Genomic DNA, 20,414 nt, shown 5'->3' on the forward strand with positions numbered 1-20,414 from the left:
GCAGCCAGTTAAAATGGATTAAAGTTGACTCAACCTCTGTCCTGTGTCCTTGTGTGTCAATGTGGTACACACTGAGCATGGATAAATGAAAGAAGACCAAAGAAATGTATTAGGACTTGAGAAGCAAAATTGTGAGAAAGCATGGGCAAGCTCAAGGCTACAAGACCATCTTCAAAGACCTGAATGTTCCTGTGTCTACCGATCGCTGTGTCATCAATATGTGTAAAGCCCATGGCACTGTGGCTAACCTCCCTAGATGTGGACGGAAAAGAAAAATTGACGAGAGATTTCAACAAAAGATTGTGCGGATGGTGGATAAAGAACCTTGGCTAACATCCAAACAATTTCAAGCTGTCCTGCAGTCCCAGGGTACAACATTGTCAACCCCTAATATCTGTCGGCGTCTGAATAAAAAGGGACTTTATGGTAGGATACCCAGGAAGACCCCACTTTTGACCAAGAAACATAAAAAAGCCAGGCTGGAGTTTGCCAAAACTGAGAAAGCCAAAAACGTTTTGGAAGAATGTTCTCTGGTCAGATGAGACAAAAGTAGAGCTTTTTGGGAAAAGGCATCAGCATAGAGTTTACAGGAAAAAAATGAGGCTTTCAAAGAAAAGAACACAGCCCCCACAGTCAAACATGGCGGGGTTCCCTGATGTTTTGGGGGTTGCTTTGCTGCCTCTGGCACTGGACTGCTTGACAGTGTGCATGGTATTATGAAATCTGAAGACTACCAACAAATTTTGCAGCATAATGTAGGGCCCAGTGTGAGAAAACTGAGTCTCCCTCAGAGGTCATGGGTCTTCCAGCAGAACAATGTCACAAAACACACTTCAAAAACACTAGAAAATAGTTTGAGAGAAAGCACTGGAGACTTCTAAAGTGGTCAGCAATGAGTCCAGACCTGAATCCCATAGAACACTTGTGGAGAAATCTGAAAATAGCAGTTTGGAGAAGGCACCCTTCACAACTCAGAGAACTGGAGCAGAATGGTCTAAAAGTCCAGCAGAGCATTGTAAGAAAGTCATTGATGGATACCAGAAGCTGTTGTTCGCAGTTATTTTGTCTAAAGGTTGTGCTATCAAGTATTAGGCTGAGGGTGCCAATACTTTTGTCTGGCCCATTTTTGGAGTTTTGTGTAAGATGATGCAGTTTTAAAAAAAAATCTGTTTTGTGTTTTTTTCATTGCAAGCAAAATAAATGAAGATATTATGACCAAAGCATTTGTAATTGCAATCATTTTCTGGGAGGAAATGAGCATTATCTGATGGAATTGCAGGGGTGCCAATACTTATGGCCAGCAGTGTAAATAGTTGTATATCCACCGATTTTGCTCATAAATAAAGAGGAGAATATTGTGTGTATTTTGCCCTCTTCCATTTTTGTAGGTTGGTCTATATTGCCGTAGTTTGGGTCGGTGTCTGCACACACTTCATGCTGTGAAAGTCTGTTGGACCCATTTTCTGACTAAGTGTTTCATTGTGAATGTGGATGAGAAAATGTGGGAAAATGAAAAAATGAAATGGTGACAAGAGGGGAAAATGAAGCCTTGTTTAAGGGTGACATGGTTCCAATTCGCCCAAGCTAAAATGTGAAAGAGCTTTCGTCTTTGTCTACAATGCAAAAAAGCAAAAGAGTGCACCACTAGAACAGGTGTAGTAACGCTGAAGAGTGTGCGCCAACTTAATTTTTGCGTCCTTATTTATCAACGTCTATATGCTGTTCACTAACAGTCACTGCTAACATTGTAACCTATCAAGAAGTCTGGTCACTTTGTTCAGAATGACCCGCTGATTCTTCTACCGATGAAGACTCAGTATTCAATGGTCAGCTCGGCTCAAACTGTCAGCCTGCAGCCTGTAGTCGGCTCTGGCTGTCCAACACATATCTTGAGAATGACCTATTGCCCGAACAATGTGAGTTTTTTATTTTGCTTTGCTGCTCAGAACTGATAAGCCTACCTTTTCTGCCGTTCGGACACATTCTGGTTGGCAGTCTGTAAATTACCTCCAGCACAAAGGGGTGTGGGTATAACTGACGTCACACAAGTCTCAAAATGGCAGTGCCTATAAATTGTGTCAATTTTCTGTGTTTAAACGTTATTTTCTTTGTCATCATAGTTCTAAGAAATTTTCAAGTGATTTGTATATTTACTCTTTGAGCAACCATTTTGCACATAAAGGCCATATACACAACCTTGCCTCTTTTCTTTTATGACAATAGAATATTTGTTAATCAGCTGTTAATATAATTAAATTAATGAAGATGTGCTCACTTGTTTGACAAAGGACAGCGTTTGGACTGATATACTGTAGTTTTAAGCAAATAGCAAAAAAAAAAAAAAAAAATCTAGCATGGTTCAAAGCAGCTGCCTTCCATAATTTCATTTTATGGAATCAGTAAAGCCTCTTAATCACGCATCATGTGAACAAAATTTGCATCTTAAATTCATCAGGCACATCCAGATACGATTGACTGCAAATTGGTTTCGGGTACACAGAGTGCTTCATACTCCTCTATTTCAGTTTGATTTCAAATCTACTGCTTTTGCCCAATTTTGAGGATTGCATATTCACTCTCACAGTATGTTATTTAAATGTTTATACGTAATCTATTTTTTGGCCGATAACTTTAAATCAGTCATTTTATCTTTGTTTTGTTCCCCATGTCTCTCTTCCTTCTAACTACAGAACATCTTGAGGATGTCTGTCAGCATGCTCACTGCTTCAGGGTAGTGCCTCCTCCTTCTTTTCCTCGCTCGAAATCCAATTTACCTTTCCTCCTCCTCCCGCCATCATGTCTAACACCCTCCAATGTCCGCTTATATTCCTTCCTTCTTCTTGCATTCAAGCCTCAATCTTAAATCCTGCAGGGCGGACACTTTTTGTGATGCACTTGAGCAGTGTGTGTGTGTGCGCGCGCATGTGTGTAGTACTCACACCAGGAGCGGTGCGCTGTAGCTGCCTGAGTGTAATGCGGTTATACATCGTGCTGACGTCCTTTCTTTGGTCATCATATTCTGACACGGTGATCTGGAGAGAGATTTTACTGAACACTCCACATATACGCGCATATGCTTGCACATAAACAGGAGCGCACACACAAGCAGCTCACGTTGGCTAGACGAGTCTCCAGCTGTATAATCTCCTTGGACTTTTGTGTAGCGTTGTGAGCTCCCAGCATGCTTAGTAAGCGCTCCATCAGGGCCTTGTATGCTGCCAAGATCTGAAAGGCACAATGACTTCAGCACCAATCGAGGGGAGGAGTATCATCAATAACAGCTGGTGACGGCCTGACATGTGGCGAGGTGCAAAGGATAACAAAAACACAGTGGGATACAGCAGAAAACAGGTGGATTAATGTAGATGAGTGAGGAAAGTAAATAGAGCAGATGGAGGAGTGATGGGGAAGTAAGGGCAGGACCAGGGATAAGACAAGCAGGTGAACTCATTGACAGTGAAGGGTGCAGGAAGGCATAATAGGAAAGTGGGATGAAAATTGGATCCAAGAGAAAGTGAAAGAAGAAAGGGAAGGGTAAGTGCAGCGTGAAAATGGCAGTGAAAAGTAAATGACGGATGGTTTCAATAAACAAAAGCAGGGATTCCTACCTTGACACTGTCCTCATCCTGACCCAAGTAAAGGCTTCTCTCAGGCAGCGTGAGTCCTTCCTGGTCAATCTAAGCAGACATAACACACACAATCCACTGTAGTCACAATTGTGTCAAAATTTACAAGCTCTTAAACCAGCTTTGTGCAAGTCAACTCCAGAGCTTGGTGCATGCCTCTTGTGTTAAAAGTTAACAATGTAGACATGCAGTCTCTTAATGTGTATTGTGACAATATTTCATAACATTTTACCAACATTTTAGTTCCACTGCCAACAGTGTGGCTACTACTGTATGAGGCTTTCACTGACAACCCTAGTTGATGTGTCATAGACAGAAAAATCTTTATGGGTTAGGTTATATCTAGAGGCAATCCTAACTAATGTCCAATTTACACCATAAATACCCGCACCCAGGTTTTCCCACCCAGCCTTGCTGATCTCATAGATGAAGAAGTGTGAGGGGCTAACATGTCAAAGCCAGAAGGCAAGAGAAGTGTGACTTCCTCCAGCTACTAAGCAGAAATATGTGAGAAAAATAGTGCAGAAACTGTAATGCAAAGTTACAATCAAATTCAGTGGAAACTCCAAAGTACATATCGTCTGATTTTTTTCTGGCTTGTTGTCGGTATAACTTTTTTTTTTTTTTTTTTTTTTTTAAAAGATGAACAACCACCCACAAGGATAGCAGAATATCAGCAGAGGATAAAGAATACAAACTAGATGAGGTAATAGGACTTCAGAGAGACTTGAGGATTTCCAGGCATACCAATACTTCTTATTCAAGGCTACAGTAAAGTGGGCTGAATTTACTTTAGTATGGTGCATTTGAGAAATTACTCACCTTGGCACCTACTATTACAACCCCAAGCAAAAAGTATGGAATCACCAGTCTCGGACGAGCACTCACGCAGACATTTTATCATGTAGAACAAACTCAGATAAAGAGCTTGAAAGAATAATGAATTTGTTCAAAAGTGCTACTCTTTAGCATTCAGAAACACTAAAAGAAATGAATAAAAACATTGTGGTGGTCAGTAAATGTTAATTTTATAGAGCAAGTGCAGGGAAATATACCTTATTGGCCCGAATATAAGACGGTGTTTTTTGCATTGAAATAAGACTGAAAAATAGGGGGTCGTCTTATATTCGCGGTCTAGACATTATACCCATTCAGGACGCTAGATGGCGCCAGATATCATTGAAGCAATGTTCTGTCATGACAGATCTGAGCTACTCTCCCCATTCATGACGCTGGATGGCGCCAGATATCATTGAAGCGATGTTCTGTCATGACAGATCTCAGCTACTCTCAAGTTTAACCAGTTTGCATTAATTTATTGCTATGTTTTTTTTTCTTATTCAATTTGTTTCAAGACTACAGTTACAGTTAGACTTCACTTTGATGGTTAATGCAGTTATGGCAATTTTGTTGTTTTATCACAATAGATTGGTTTATTTACATGATTGCGCTTTAGTTTACATATTTAAATGTTCAAATATTAAGATTTGAATTAGGCAAAATAAAATGCTTTTTCTGTCAAATAAATTGTTCTAATCATTTGTTTTGGATGTACTGTAATTATTTTCTGCATAAAAAATAATTTGGTGTTCAAAAAAATTTTTTTCAAACTTGAGTCTTGAAAAAGAGGGGGTCGTCTTATATTCAAGGCTGTCTTATATTCGGGCCAGTACAGTATATGGAATCACTCCATTCTGAGGAAAAAATATGGAATCATGAGAAACAAAGAAATAACAATCAAAACACACCTCTATATTTAGTAGGACACCCTCTGGGCCACCTCTGTCATTTCCCATGATGACAATGCATCATGCCACAGAGCAAAAACAGTTAAAGCATTCCTTGGAGAAAGACTCATCCAGTCAATGTCATGGCCTGCAAATAGCCCAGATCTCAACCCTATTGATAACCTGTGGTGGAAATTAAAAACAATGGTCCACAGCTTGGCTCCGACCTGCAAGGATGAAATGGCAACTGCAATGAAAGAGAGTTGGCACCAAATTGATGAAGAATACTCATCAAGTCCGTGCCTCGGAGACTGCAAGTTGTCATAAAAGCCAGAGGTGGTTCTACTAAATACTAGAGATGTGTTTTGATTGTTATTTCTGTTTTTTTTCCTAATGATTCCATACTTTTTTCCTCAGGATGGAGTGATTCCATATATATTTTCCAGCACTTGCTCTATAAACTGAACATTTACTGACCACCACAATGTTTTTATTCATTTCTTTTAGTGTTTCTGAATGCTAAAGATTTCACTTTTGAACTAATCCATTATTTTTTCAAGCTTTTTTTCTGAGTTTGATTTACGTGATAAAATGTCTGAGTCAGTGCTCGTCCGAGACTGATGATTCCATACTGTTTGCTAGGGGTTGTAACCAGAGGTGGGTAGAGTAGCCAAAATTTTTGCTCAAGTAAGAGTGGCGTTACTTCAAAACAATATTACTTCAGCAAAAGTGGTCATCCAAAAAATGTACTCAAGTAAAAAAGTATTTGCTGAAAAGAATACCCAAGGAATGAGTAACATTGTAACTGCTTATATTTTTGTTGGATTTTATTTTAAAACAATGCTATTTTTTTTCTGAGCACAAAGTGATCTATATGGACCGTTGTTAAAAAGGCACTGTACAGTAACCCATTACATAACGACATTAGGCCTAAGGGGAAAAAAAAAAATCATTGAATTCGGACGAGAGAAAAAAAAAAAAAGATACGTAAATGAAGCATTATTTGTCCAAAGAGCATGACTACCATCTGGTGGTGAAAATAGTTCCTAGTTTGAATAGCGAAGGGTTCCTTTATAATTACTATATTGAAATTAAGAGGATCACATGTCCGGTTTTCCGTGGTCAATCGGTGCCAAATAAAAACTGCGAGAGTGGTTAAAATCTGCGCTTTCAAGTTTATATAAAATATTTCATTTTTTACAGTGCTTTAAAGACACCACGTGATTAAACAGGCTGGCGTGAAGCTAGAACGGCAAGTTTGCGTCTGATAAGTACTGTATAATGGAGTAACTTGATTATTGTTGCAACGTGTCATTGGTGAAATCGGTAGAGCGACCCTGGTAATACACCAGGCACATCTCTACCCTTGGCATCGCCGGCGAGAAAAATAATGAATCTAATGTGTAGAATAAAGAGGAAAAATGTAACGACTCGAAAGTAGCGGAGTAAGAGCAGTGTTTTTTTCTTCACAAATCTACTCAAAAGTAAAAAGAATAGCTTGGTAAAACTACTCTTAGAAGTACATTTTTCTCAAAAAGTTACTCAAGTAAATGTAACGGAGTACATGTGACGCATTACTACCCACCTCTGCTATTACAGCTGTTGCCTTTTGTGGGTACTTGAACAACTGTATTGTGAAAATACAACTGTTCAGTAATAATGGCTTTGTGATGGTCACGGTGTGAGCTTGGTATAAATTAAATCCTGTGGGAAAATAATTCTTCAGTTGACCGGCATACTGCAACGGATGTCTTCCAGCTTAGAGGTTCCACTGTAGAGCTAAAATAATTGGCACAATCTGAAGTTGTCATTGAGTTAAAAAACTGACAAGTTCAGAAAAGTATTAAAATTTTATCCATTCCAATAATTGTCTAGGGTTTAAACTTGCAGAGAAATATTATAATGAAGGCCTTCCAAAAGCTACGGTTCAGTCACTTTATTGTGACAGAAATTTTGCCTTTTAAATTAAATGTGTATTCCCCTTTTCTTTTTCTTCTTTCAAGGTAGAGTTTGCAGGTTTCAAATTGGTAGCAAGATTTAAAGATAATCTCAACCCTCCACTCCCAGGGGCCTGGGAAGGTGTATTAAGTAGGAGGGCTGAATGAAAAATGACTGATGTTGTATTTTTATAAGTGCATTTAGTCAAAAAACGAAAAAAAATGCCTCGACTCTCATTCAGCTGCTGACTGGCTGCCATAAACTACAAGCAAGTAAAATATTGAGAAGGATGGATCCCAAATGAATCTCGGGGACCAAGCAAGATATTTGCAAGCTTTACAAAAGGCTAAAGTGATCAAAAATTGTCAGTACTAAATAGTGCAACTGTTACTTACACCTTGCTGCCACTGGGAGGGCTGCAGTCCCCGCAGCATCCTACTTCCAGCGCTTCTGTGTACCCTACAACTGCGACCAAAGTTGCACAATCTGTACTAGATGTACATTGAACAAATGTGGACAGTAAACAAGCTGATCTTGCCCATCGTCTGCAGTTTGATGTGTTCTTTGCAATGTGAAATTAATTACCAGTGTTAGAGAGGTGATCATGCTGTTAGAGAGGTGATCATGTCAACTCTTGACCTAATGTGGATGATATCCTTGACAATGGGTATGCCTGCCAAGAACACCACCGTTAAATACAGTATGTGGAACCTTGTTTTCACTTAGGAGCGGTCCAATTCCTTATGTGTCATTTTTGTTTTTAACGTAGTTAAATAATTGCGGCAAGAAATTATAATAAGCTAATATTAATTTAGCTTAAGTCCACAGCAAATGATCGACACAGTTTTTGGGCATGTCTTCTGTTTCTACGGTCTTTGATTGGCCGTTCTTATCGCAGCATGGCTATTCTTAAAATAATAATATAAAAACAGGCATTCAATGGGGTGACAATGGAGTGATTTTTCAAAAGATCATTTTCATACTATTCTACTGTTAGGTCATATAGGTAGTTTTAACATGACTGAGTTTTGGTTTTCTGGGCATAAACTTCTAACGCCACCTTCAACCAGAATAAGTAGCTGTCAAGGTAACAGTTTCTTATCCTGATTTTTGCTGTATCTTAAGAATATGAATATACACTACCTGTGAGATAAAGTTCATCTCCATTGTTTAAATATAGTATAATTAGGAGTCAGTTTTTGACATCGAGCTGTGTTGTCACAAAGGATTAACCTTCTACTAGAATGATACACAAACCTAGATACATGAGCAGTTTAGAAATAGACGCTGTCAATTCCTCACCCTGATTGCATTCCGAGAAGAGTTTTTGTCATCCACATTCACAGTAAGAGAGAAGAACACAGCAGTGCTGTACACGCCCTGCGTCCTATAAAGCAGTTCATTGAAATCTGGTCTTTGTGGGGCACCCTCTTTCTCCCAGCCAGCAGCACCAGGAGGGGCCCCAATCTGATCCCACCCTCCACAGCTGTCTATCACCTCGATCATGGGGTCGGAACCCAGTTTGTCAATCTCCTGGATGTTGACACACGATCTATAAAACTCCTTAACCTTGCGCTCTGCCGAGTTGGGCTCTCGCCTCTGAATTGGCTCCAGAAGGATGCGTTGCAGTTTCTCTTCATTGTTCTCTCCTATGGCTGTAATGATTCCATAGCTGAGCTTGTCCTCTGGGATTGCGTGACGCCTCAGCCAGCCTCCACACGCGAATGAGTAAAAGTCCTGGCATGGCTGGATGGTGGGGTCAATATTGGCCTGCACAAAGCGCGCTGCCCGCAACAGTACGCGTCTCCGCTGGCAGTCTTGCCTGCACTGGGGATCCTGCTGGGCCTCCAAGGAAATGTATTTCAGTGCTAGCATGCTTCCCAAAATGACACACATGCCGGCTGCGAAGACTAAAGCCGAAAGGAGGCATATCTCCCTTCGGCTCCATCGGGGGAGACCTCCATTGCTGCTAGTGCTGCTCGCATCTTTGCTGCGACCATTTGCCCAGGTGCCTCCCCGCCCACACGCCATGTGACGGTCCAGGCTGCCGCCCAAGTGAAGGGTCATACCATTACTGAGGATGTCACTGCTGTAGCGGCCGCCGTATTTCACTTCCTGGAACTCATCATAGTGCGCGGTTAGTGAGTACGTCTTCTCCATGACAATGGGATGTTATGAATTAGATGTCACTAGCAGAAGGCTGTGGGGGGGAAGGATTAAAGAGGATTTATTTTGTGTTCAGATTAAGACCATGACTCCGACTGAGATAAATAGAGGCAGGCCACACAGGGCAAAACACGGATGATGCGGCCGTCTTAGGCTACGATGCCTTTGTTCCGTTCAAATCACAAGCAGGCGGAATGAGGACTTCCATTTTGCATGAGGAATCTCCTGGGTCTTGCTCTCTATCTCGCTCATCCCGTTTCTCCTGGATTCTTTTTCATTTGTTCTCCTCCCCACCAACCACTTCCAGGTAACCTGCTGATGAAAGTAAAAATGATTTAGGAGGTAGCTTTAAGGCATAAGAGAAATATTCAACACTGGGGAATTAAAATCTTTTGGCACAATTTTCTCACATATTCTGCCCATTTGTCTAACATGCTTGGCCGGTACACAATTATTAGTATTAACCAACAGGTTATTAGTGCCAGGCAGTGCCGGCTAAACCTGTTGGGTTAAGAAACGTCTCGGAGGAAGGTTATGGTGACTTACAAATTAGACATACTGTTTGGAAAACTTGAGATAATTATGGTAGAGTTTGCGTTTGGCATAATAATTGTGTTATTAACATAAACTCCACTCTGAAGGATCAACAAAGCCATAAACTTTTGTCATCTGAGAAATCAATGGCTGGCTGACTGTTGATGAGTTAAAAGAAAGGTTTTATTCAGATCCATGTTGTATCCAAGAGAATAGTAAAATCATCCTATTAGTCTAACAAATTAAATCTTGATCAGATTACATGGAATTTCTTAATTTATTATTTGCAGTGATAAAAACACCTCAATGTACTCTACTGTAAAACCAAAACAATAATGCCCAACAATGTACATTAGATAGGAATGGTCCACACAAATATTTCTTGGCATGTAGATTATATCACACACACACAAAAGAGACAGATACATACTCTACAGGAAGACTGGTGAAATCTAGTCACATTTATTAATAAAGCCCTTAATCTAGACATGTCCAAAGTCCGGCCCAGGGGGCCAAATGTGGCCCGTGGTCAAATTTCATCCGGCCCCCAGCCTCTGTCATAAAATCAATAACGTCTGGCCCGCACACAGACTAAATAAATTGGTCAGCAGTACTTCTACCAGCATTTGATGTAGCTTACACACTAAATGCTGCTCCTCATTTACCCACTAAAAGGCAGCAGCACTCTAAGCAACATTACCCAGTGTGACCCTTTCCTTCCAATTTTCTAAAATGGCGAAAATCAACAAAAAAAAGTTGACTGCGACGGCCGACGCTTCAAGGATCGGTAGAAATTGGACTATTTCTTCACTAAAATACGCAACAACTGTGTCTGCCTCATTTGCAAAGAGACAGTCACTGTTTTAAAAGAGTTCAATGTGAGGCGATATTACCAAACAAGACACGTTGACATGTACAACAAGATTATAGGGAAGATACGCAGCGAGAAATTGAAGCAACTTGAAGCTAGTTTAATTTCACAGAAGCAGTATTTTGCAAGAGCCCGAGAGTCGAAAGAGAACGCCACAAAGGCTAGATTGTTGAAATTATTAATTAAAAATAATAATAAAGAAAATGTGACACACAGAATGGCTTGCTAAAATTTGCTTAAATATATTGTTTTACGTAAAGGACGTCAGCCAAGGTTCGCCCCCACATTTGTACCACACCAAATTTGGCCCCCTATGCAAAAAGTTTAGACACCCCTGCCTTAATCACAGCTGATTGACGCCCCCTCCCTCCACCCCCCTCAAAAAAATAAAAACAAAAACTAAATTCCCCATGATTTGATCTCCCAATTAGCCTAGGAAACATTCAGAAAGAACCACATTTAAAGAAAAACGGACAAAACGTGAAAAAGGATTGCAGATGTGGCAATTAAAACTAGTTAGTCATTCTGTGTTGGCATGCATTATTACATCTTTATGATTGTGTCAGAGATGGTTATTGGTCAGGTAGGCCTGTGTCAATAACCCGTTGTCACGTTACCTACTAATGGGTGAACAATCCATTAATTGATCAGAATTCGAAGTGGTTAAAACAAACTGGGAACTTCAACAGAGTGGAGGCTAAGCTCAAGCTTCTTGTGCAGGCCATATTCAATTTAATTTTCACAATTTGCTGCAGGGCAATAAGAACTGGCCTGATGTCCAACTGTAGTTTGGACACTGCTGGTTTGAGCAGTCGCAGCAAATTTGGTGCTGATGAACATTTCTGTCCCTGTCCTGTCTGTCGCCTTCTTGACCTGGTTAACCCAGCCAGAAGCACAACGCTCGAGACAATTTGGCTACTAGGTTCAGTGGGACACACAAACCCCTCCAACACATTAAGGTTAAGACTCAGGCAGTGGATATCTTTGATCTTTATTTTTATAAATATTTGTTATCATCTTAGATTTAGGTTTTAACAAAACTAAAAGTAGAGCACATTCCAAGGGTACGATATATCTCTATTTGGGGGCGGCCGTGGCGCAGTTGTTAGCTGGAGTTCTCCTTGAACCGATGGGTCAGTGGTTCAATTCCCGGCTGGGACTGCCCACTGTCGAAGTGCCCCTAGACAAGGCACTGATTTGCCTCCAATGGGTTGACAGTGCCTTGTATGGCAGCAGCCCCATTGTTGTATGAATGGCTAAATGTGTGCCAATGTAAAGCACTTTGGGCATGGTAACCACACAGATAAGTGCGCTATATAAGTACTGTCATAGGGAGTCATGGCTACATCAGAGCCAAAAATCCAGTTTTAAATTTAGTTTTTTTCAAACATTATTTTTCATAACCTTTGATGTCATTTTAAGAGGTTTGTAAGAAAATTTGCGTTGAAATTCCGCTGGATTTACTTTCTAAAGGTATTTTATTGGCGGTATATATAGCATTGCTGCTTCAAAAATCCAATGATTGCATCCATGCTTAAAGCATTGCGGAAACTCATGAAGATCACTCAATCACAGTTAGCACTGTGTTAATTCTCCCTAAACTGGCACAATCTGGATTTTGAGGTTAATAAAACTCCCATTTATTTTAAACAATGAAAAGTGGGATAAGTCTCAAGAAAGTGGGATAGTGGGATAGGGTACAAGAAAGTGGGTAAGTCAATCGCAGCATGTATTAAAAAAACAGTACATTTGGCATATGAAAACATATCGCAAAAGATTCAAATATGAGTTTAAATATCGGAATTCAATGAGTTTTTAAAAAATTTTCTTCAATATAATAAGGTGGGATATACTAGTATTTAAGAAAGACATATGCACAAGCTACTTTATTAGGTTCCTATTTAGGGACATCCCGATTGCATATTTTTCCACCCGAGTCCAGGTTCGTGCCCTGATTTTGAGAATCTGCCCTATCCTATTTGTATTTTACTTAAATTTTTTTTTTTTAAATTAAATGTTACAGTACTGGACTGTTAAACTTACAGTGCTTCCTCTTATGCTTTTTACCGGAGTGTAGCGAAGGATACATATTTTAGTTTAGCTTTTGGCAATGACATTTTATTTCTCGATTTTTTGCTTCTTTTTAGCCCTTAAAAAAATAATGTTTTTTTTTTTTTTTCAAAATTAAAAACCCGATCCTTTTCACCCAATTCCGAACCCTTGAAAAATGGCCCGATCGTCCCAATTTCTGATCACATGACCGGATCAGGGGCATCCCTATTCCTATTACTTACCTCTGCAAACAGTCAGAATACCATTAATATATGGCTGACTGGATCAAATTTGAATACTGTATACACGTTTAAATTTAAACACTTCACTCTGATTGGCCATTTGTGAGTAGATGCGTCAGTAGACAAATGTTTATATTAAGGCCTTGTGTGGCCATTATCGAGTGGGTGTGTAGGAAGCGAAAACTGGGCAGGTACTTGTCTAATAAAGTATGGTGTGACGTCTCACAATCACGGTTTGACTTACAAAAGCAGTTACAATCAAATAATAATAAAACAGATGACGTAGATACTGTAGATGACCAACCTCAACCAGGTCACACACTCTTTTGATCTATCTTACACATGAAACAGTGGAAACAATTGGAATTCCATGCGAGCTCACCTTAAAAAAAAGTACCCACGCTAAACATACAATAGGGACCAACAATCGCCTTGGCCAATAATCAGTCCCTGTGACTGCAACAAGGTCGGAGTTGAACAGACTTAACAGTTTAGATTGTTTTGTGGCATCTATTAACCAAAGAATTTCACTGTGATTCGTACCGTTGAGTTTCCATTGCTTGGCTATCAGTCTGACGGACCATCCTTGTAATATTAATCATGAAACTAAGTGTTGTGGAGTTCAAGGGGAATTGGGCATCCAAAAGGGCAGAAAATTGGGAGAAGAACTGGAGAAATTCAAGGATAAAGTATCGTATTGAGATGTCACTGTCCATCCAAATTTTCATCTATCAAACCTCCACACTTTAGGTCACAGACACTTGATATACTGTACTTTATCTGTGAAGCTATATCTCATGACATCAGCTTCTTGTAGGTAATAGATGAGCACATATTCCCTCTACCTTATTTATTGTAATGCATAGGTTATTGGATTGCATGATTTAGATATATGCCTTTTGTTTTTTCAACTGCACTCCTCTGTTATTGAAATGCATGTACACTACTCGTGCCACAGTTTCTTAAACATAACAATAAATTATGGCAACATAAAATAACAACCAATAAGTACACACTTATATACACACCGTAATAAAAAAAATGCACATGCACACATGCAACACGCACTATCAGCCCCTCCCCACCCCCCTCCCACACACACATGCACCCCCCGGCGCACACACACTAACAAAAGCAGTGCATGGATAATGGATTGGATCTTGTGGGTTCCATCACAGAGAATGGCATGTGTGATGAATGGCTATTTACTGAACATGACAGCCACTGATATCTGAGGGTAACTTATGCTGAAGTGTACATACACACCCACACCCACTGCAGTTGGATGGAAACTGGCGGAAACTCGTCAAATAATTGAAAAGTAGGGATTTCTTGCTCAGTGTTTTTATTTTTCAGGTTTTCTGATTTCAAGTCACCTTGTTTAGAGTATCTGCAAGTACCCAGTGCCAAGCCGATCAGCATATAAAATAAATAAAATTAAAAGTTATAATGCATAGGTGGTGCTCTTCCTCAGAATGTTTATTGTTACTTGCAAATACCAGTACTCACTTCTGTCCTGAGTCTAGCCTCTACTTCTCATTCCCACAATTTAATTGTGTGTCATACACATACGGGACATCAGTGGAAAGCACTCATTTTATGACACTTCGTTCCTCGAAAACTTTTCCTTGTCAATTTAAGCCTTTAGTAAACTTTAATCATGAGGCAGGCCGTACAGCCCAACAGTTGTATGTAATTTTGAAAGTATTTTCTTAACATTAGTGGGAATTCATCCTCTAAAGGTGGGACTTTTTGTTGGATGTTTAATGGGCCTGACTCAATAAGTTCTTGACCACTCCTTAAAGGGATATATTGCGGAAAGAGAAAAAAAAACACAGACAAGGCTGAAAACACAGTTTCTGCTCTTGCACCCCTCTTTAAAATAAACAGCTGTATTTTAAGCCAAAAGAACTGCTGTGTTTGATAGAATATGCTTACATGCTGCCATAGCAGTTTCATGGTTCATTACGAACTCAAACTTTAATTTGTCTGTACCCTGGAGACCCCCGTTAACAGACACCGCACAACCGCTTTAGTTTCAACCAGCCATAAAAAGTTTTCCCCGATATTTTAGATGATAAATAATCGATCCAAACAAAGTAAAATTGAAAAAAAAAAGTTTAAAAGGGTAAATATTTGAAAAATAAAATCTCGTCCACTCCTTGAAGTCTGCGATTTCTGCATTGCGACCCTTATTATGTCAATGTGTTTCACCCATAAATTCCCCAAAAAATCCGGCTGTGGCCTTTCACAGCTGTGTCTTGAGTTTTTGGATCGAAACAAGGTAAGTACCCGATAATAGCTCATTAAAATCATGGTGTCTTTAATTATGCTCTCTCATGCTCTCATCTCGAGTTAGGGTTTTGGGGTTTAAATTTTTTTTTTGAATGCCCTCCTGTTCAAAAATTTTCTTCCCCCATAAAAATTAGATTTTAAGCTTTCCAATGATCACACATGCATATAGAAGAATTTTGAAATTTGGCCAAATTGGGGGTCTTAGAGCGGAACGTCACCTTAGTGTTTACCGCCATATTTTTATATATTAGTATATTCATATACAATTATTGTATTTTTCAGACAATAAGCCAAAACTTCTATCGCTCCGTTTGTACCCTGCAGCTTTCATCATGAAGTGGCTTATTTATGGAATTTTTTTTCAAACGGGCTTCATATTTTCTCATTTAAAAAAGTTTTCATTTAATTTCCCTTCATGACCCGACGTACCATGATGACGTTGCCACTTATAGGGTTCGATCAGAGTGTCTAACCACTAAGATGAGTGTTCCATTTTGATAACACTTTAGTTTCCGTGTGTACCTGTGCCTTCTCGGTGTGTATTCTATTCTCTAAAGTCACGCTTAGCTAATTAGGTTCATTGGCTCCTTTTGTGCAAAGCTAGTTAATTTCAGGTACATGCCAACTTGTTGTTAAGACAAGACCCTTGCTGCTACTACTTAGGTTCATAGGCTCCTTTTGTGCGAAGCTAGTTAATTTCAGGCACATGCCAACTTGTTGTTAAGAGAAGACCCTTGTTGCCACTACAGAAAAGCCATATAAGGCTAACCATGGGAAATTACACATTTTAAAAGAACGGATATTTAATTTTGCCATGACATGGCTCTCAGCTGCTACACCAACACCAAGAAAGCTTGCTAGAAGCTTCATCAGACTTCATTAAAAACTCTGGGGATTTTATAGATAAATAGGACTCCATCTGATGCTGTACGTCGCTACATAAGATGAAAAAAAAAAAAAAAATCTACAAGCTACGGGACAAGCTCAGAAGACATTATTGCCCAGGATGTTTCCATCGATGATTGATCCCATTACAGAAGAACAGTTAAAGTTTCTGAGAAACTCTCTGTGAGCCAGCTATTTTCAGTTTTGCCAAACTGTTACTTGTATATTTTCAAAGTCACATAGCTGTCTCCACACCCAGTTTCCCGATGAATAAATTGTCAGTGAAAGCTGTCCGGGGAAAGACTATTACATTTTTAAAAAAAAAAGGTAAGCAGAGCTGCAGTTTTATTACAGATAAGATTCTGCCGCCAACCTGTATGGTCTCCTGCTTTCCATCTTTCATTAGAAATTTCTTGAAAGGTAGTCTAAATATCAGAGAAGAGATAGCTAGCATGGTTTCTAATGACTGCAACAAAAGGAGGAGGCGCTTGGTGGAGTCGACTGATGGCCCAACTCACTGGGAAAGCTTTCTGGGATTTGTAGTATGAGCAGTACAAGCACAACTACTGCTATATACTGGCAGTCTAGCTCTAATACACATTTGATAAATCTCGCTGTGCAAATATAATTATACTTGGAGTATACATAGATGTGTCCTTTAAATGTGACCATTCGCTCAGTCAGAGAAACAGATGTGTGTTTGTTAATTTCACATAGTAACCATTGTGTACAACTCCCCATCCCCCCAAAATTAACCTGTTCGATCCAAGCACCTGTCTGTATGTTCAAATTACTTGAAGATGAATCCTCATTCTCCATATGAGGGCATTAAATGGTAAAAAAAAAAAAAATTAGGAGCGCACACAATGAATACTATGTGTTTGGCCATTCGCGAATATGTGACACACTTGTGTATTCAATACTTGCTTACTCCACATACTGTACGTATCCCATGATTTACTACCCAACATGAAGAAAAGCAGCCAACACAAATTAATCAGGAAGTGTTACTACATACAGAATTATATCAAATGCAGTCTCTTGTACTCTCTCGCAATTCATTTAACCAATTCCATCATAACTGGTGTGATAACCCATTGCCCTGTGCCGTCACATCTAAGTGAAACACGATGATTCCCAATTACCTTCGTTGTGAATTTTTTTTTGGAGTTTTTCTGTTTAATTTCCTTCATGAGACAAGCTTTGAAACAACATGAATAATTGCATTCTGTGAGTGCAATCCTAAGAGGAAAAGGGGACATACAAGAAAACATTCCCAAAAAAATAAAACACGGTAACTTTTAAATGTTTGTAAAAAAAAAAAAATTGGGTGTACCTGCCCACCCATCAAGTATGAAATTGGCAAACCAAGTACATTTATTTTCTGATGCCTGAAATTGTGTCCATCAGCAAGCCCAAAGCTTTATGCTTGCCAATGAGTATGTTGCATGCGCCACATGCAGAGATCAAACACAAAAAGTGACAAGACGACTTTGGCCACTTGGGTTACATTTCTTTCAAAGAAAAAATTGATTTGGGGCCCTCAACAACACTTGTAACCTAAAGTCACCTGGCACTCACGTGGAGGGGGTATACAGCACTGCCTCGTGAAGCCGGTTGTTCGCACTCAGCTACTTTCAAGCAGGCTATAAAAAGTCTTGTAAAAATGTTGTGAGTTTCTTGAGGTATTTTGACAAAGGTTAGTATGCATCTCGTCATACTATGAGCCAGAGGAATTGTATAATTCCTCTTTTAAAACCTGTCACACATAGCCGTCTACAACACTAGACTCCCTCCATCATGACTGATATCACATTTGAGTCACTAAACTGTATCTGCTTGCTGTTTGGCATTGAGCATAGGCTACAAGATTGATTTTCAAACATTTTCTGTAAAAGTAAATGCTGGCTGCAGCAAAGAAACTGTGTACAGCAGTGTGACATTGTCTCTTTTAAAGCCACAATTATTGACAAAATATAACTCTGACCTTTATGAAAAGAGTTCTAGACTTTCAATGGTTACCAAATACAAACTCTTTTCTTAGTTTAAAAGTTCTCTTTAGTTTAGATTAGTATCTCTTGATCCACCTTTCAAAACTTGCTATAGGACCACTGGGACTAAACTCTTATCAGCGACTGCCAGAAGATGCTCTAGAGAGCAGTACTGAGTATTTGGGTATGAAAATCAGCCTAGGACATTTAGTTCAGGGGGATTAATTTAGCCAGTAATCTGCAAGTGATCATAAAGTGTTAACAATTGCACTCATACACACGCACGTGCCCTTACACACATACATTCAATGCGTGATTTTTATAATGTATACATCACTTGTAATGTAATTATGTGTGAATTTGTTACATTGGCTATGTAGGGGGCAATGAATCTGCGGTTCATACAGGTCAAGGTAAGTTAAAGTCAAGACTTTTAAAGACTTTACGGTGTTTGAAATTAAATTGAGACCAACTTGACAACAAACCAAATTAAAAAAACAAACAACCCCCCCGCAAAAAACAAAAAACAAAAAGCAGAGCATTAGATAGTGTGTTTCAGTTTTTGCTTAAAGTAAATCTTACCCGCATGACATACCCGGAAGTGTAGCCTTGTACAGGAAGTGACATCACTTAATCCTAACCGTTTATTTTTACTAAAAAATACAAAAACACCTGCAAAGTCGAAGTTATCCCTGAATTTCATTGATTTGACAGTGTTTAGTTATGTTTGCATGAAATCTCTCATTAACCAACGAGATCGGAGTAATTTCGTTCCCAAAAATCACTGAAGTTTTAAAAGTTAGTGTATTTAATTTGATAAATAAATAATAATTGTGCTTATTTAAATGAATTTCAATGAATTAAAAAATATACATATATATTTTAATCTATTTTTTCTAATCAATGTCTTTTAAGACTCACCTTAATATAGTCTGAATCTTCAATTTTAAGATTTGGAGTATATTCTTGCACAATTAATAGAAAGCTTTACTTATGATTTTACTTTATTAGATTAGGGCTTTAATATGAAAATAATTATTCATTCATAAACTTTCATATACTTAAGGGCCAAGTTTCTGTGACGTGTGCGTATAAATACGATAAAGGCTACAGGGGCGAAAACATCATACTCGATGGTCGTTTTCATTAGACACCTGAAAGATGCCATAGATTAAGAACAAATGGCAACAAACAAAATTCAATAGATAATAAGTTGACACTTGTCCACAGTAAAGCACTTAAACGTGCACGTCCCATCTGATCACTAAACAGCTTGTGCTGACCATATTTGCTAAGTGACGCAAAGCAGCCACCTGTGGTTATTTTTGCTTTGGCTTCCAAATTACAATCTGTAATTGCACTTCATTTTTGAAAGTGGAATTACAAAGACCACCTGTCAGCTGCATTGTACCGTAAAAGCTTATGCGTGAGGTCTACCACGCACAAGAGTGGTGGGAACTTACCTGTTGAGAGTAAATCAAAACAGCTGGTGAAAGGATAAAAGTGAGTTAGCCGTGTGAAAGATTATTGAGATTCGCTCCAGTGGAAGTCCAAGGAGGTGATGAGCTTCCTTCCGAAGACTGGCATAAGCCGGGATGTGCACCGTTTCCTGCCGCCGCTGCAGCCCACAGCCTCCCAACTAGTATCAGGGTGAGGGAGGGGAGAGGGAGGGACAAAGGGGGAGCAGAGAGAAGGAGAGAAAGTGGTGAGGTATGCACCAGCAGGCACACACCAGCCTCACACTGATTATTCACATGTCCATATGTCAAGGATCAAATAAAAGGTCCCTTCTTTTTGTGTGTATTTCACATTAATTGTACAGTTTTAAAGAGCTAAACAAGACTGTGATTAAGTGAATCCCAGCGGAAAGAATCTTGTTTTCACGCACGAATTAGGATTTTTTTTTTTTAATGACATTCATATTGGACAGGGGCCAAACTTGGGGCCCAAAGGCCAAATGGGTGAATATTTGGCGGTCCCCATCTGACATCCAACTGTAGATTTACTGTTGCCTGCATGCAGTAAAAAAATGTAATTTTAGAAAAAATGAAGGAACTAATAGAGGGATAGATTTAGGGGAAGAAAAC

At 39.3% G+C, this 20,414-nt stretch overlaps 1 protein-coding gene across 2 annotated transcripts in view; it reads right to left on the reverse strand.

Annotated features, from left to right (window-relative positions):
- The window catches only part of LOC130918004 (endothelin-converting enzyme-like 1), an 89,819-nt gene extending 69,880 nt beyond the window's left edge, over nt 1-19,939 (reverse strand). For both annotated transcript variants that reach the window (XM_057839839.1, XM_057839838.1), the window contains exons 1-5: nt 19,791-19,939; nt 8,594-9,772; nt 3,609-3,677; nt 3,115-3,225; nt 2,940-3,032 (exon numbers count right to left, since the gene is read on the reverse strand). In XM_057839839.1, coding sequence (XP_057695822.1) covers nt 2,940-3,032; nt 3,115-3,225; nt 3,609-3,677; nt 8,594-9,451 — 1,131 coding nt within the window. In that variant the 5' untranslated portion in view covers nt 9,452-9,772; nt 19,791-19,939. The remainder of the gene's footprint in view (nt 1-2,939; nt 3,033-3,114; nt 3,226-3,608; nt 3,678-8,593; nt 9,773-19,790) is intronic.
- Nucleotides 19,940-20,414: the final 475 nt, after the last annotated feature.

The sequence above is a fragment of the Corythoichthys intestinalis genome, chromosome 6, assembly GCF_030265065.1.
Source record: "Corythoichthys intestinalis isolate RoL2023-P3 chromosome 6, ASM3026506v1, whole genome shotgun sequence".
NCBI classification, from domain to species: domain Eukaryota; kingdom Metazoa; phylum Chordata; class Actinopteri; order Syngnathiformes; family Syngnathidae; genus Corythoichthys; species Corythoichthys intestinalis.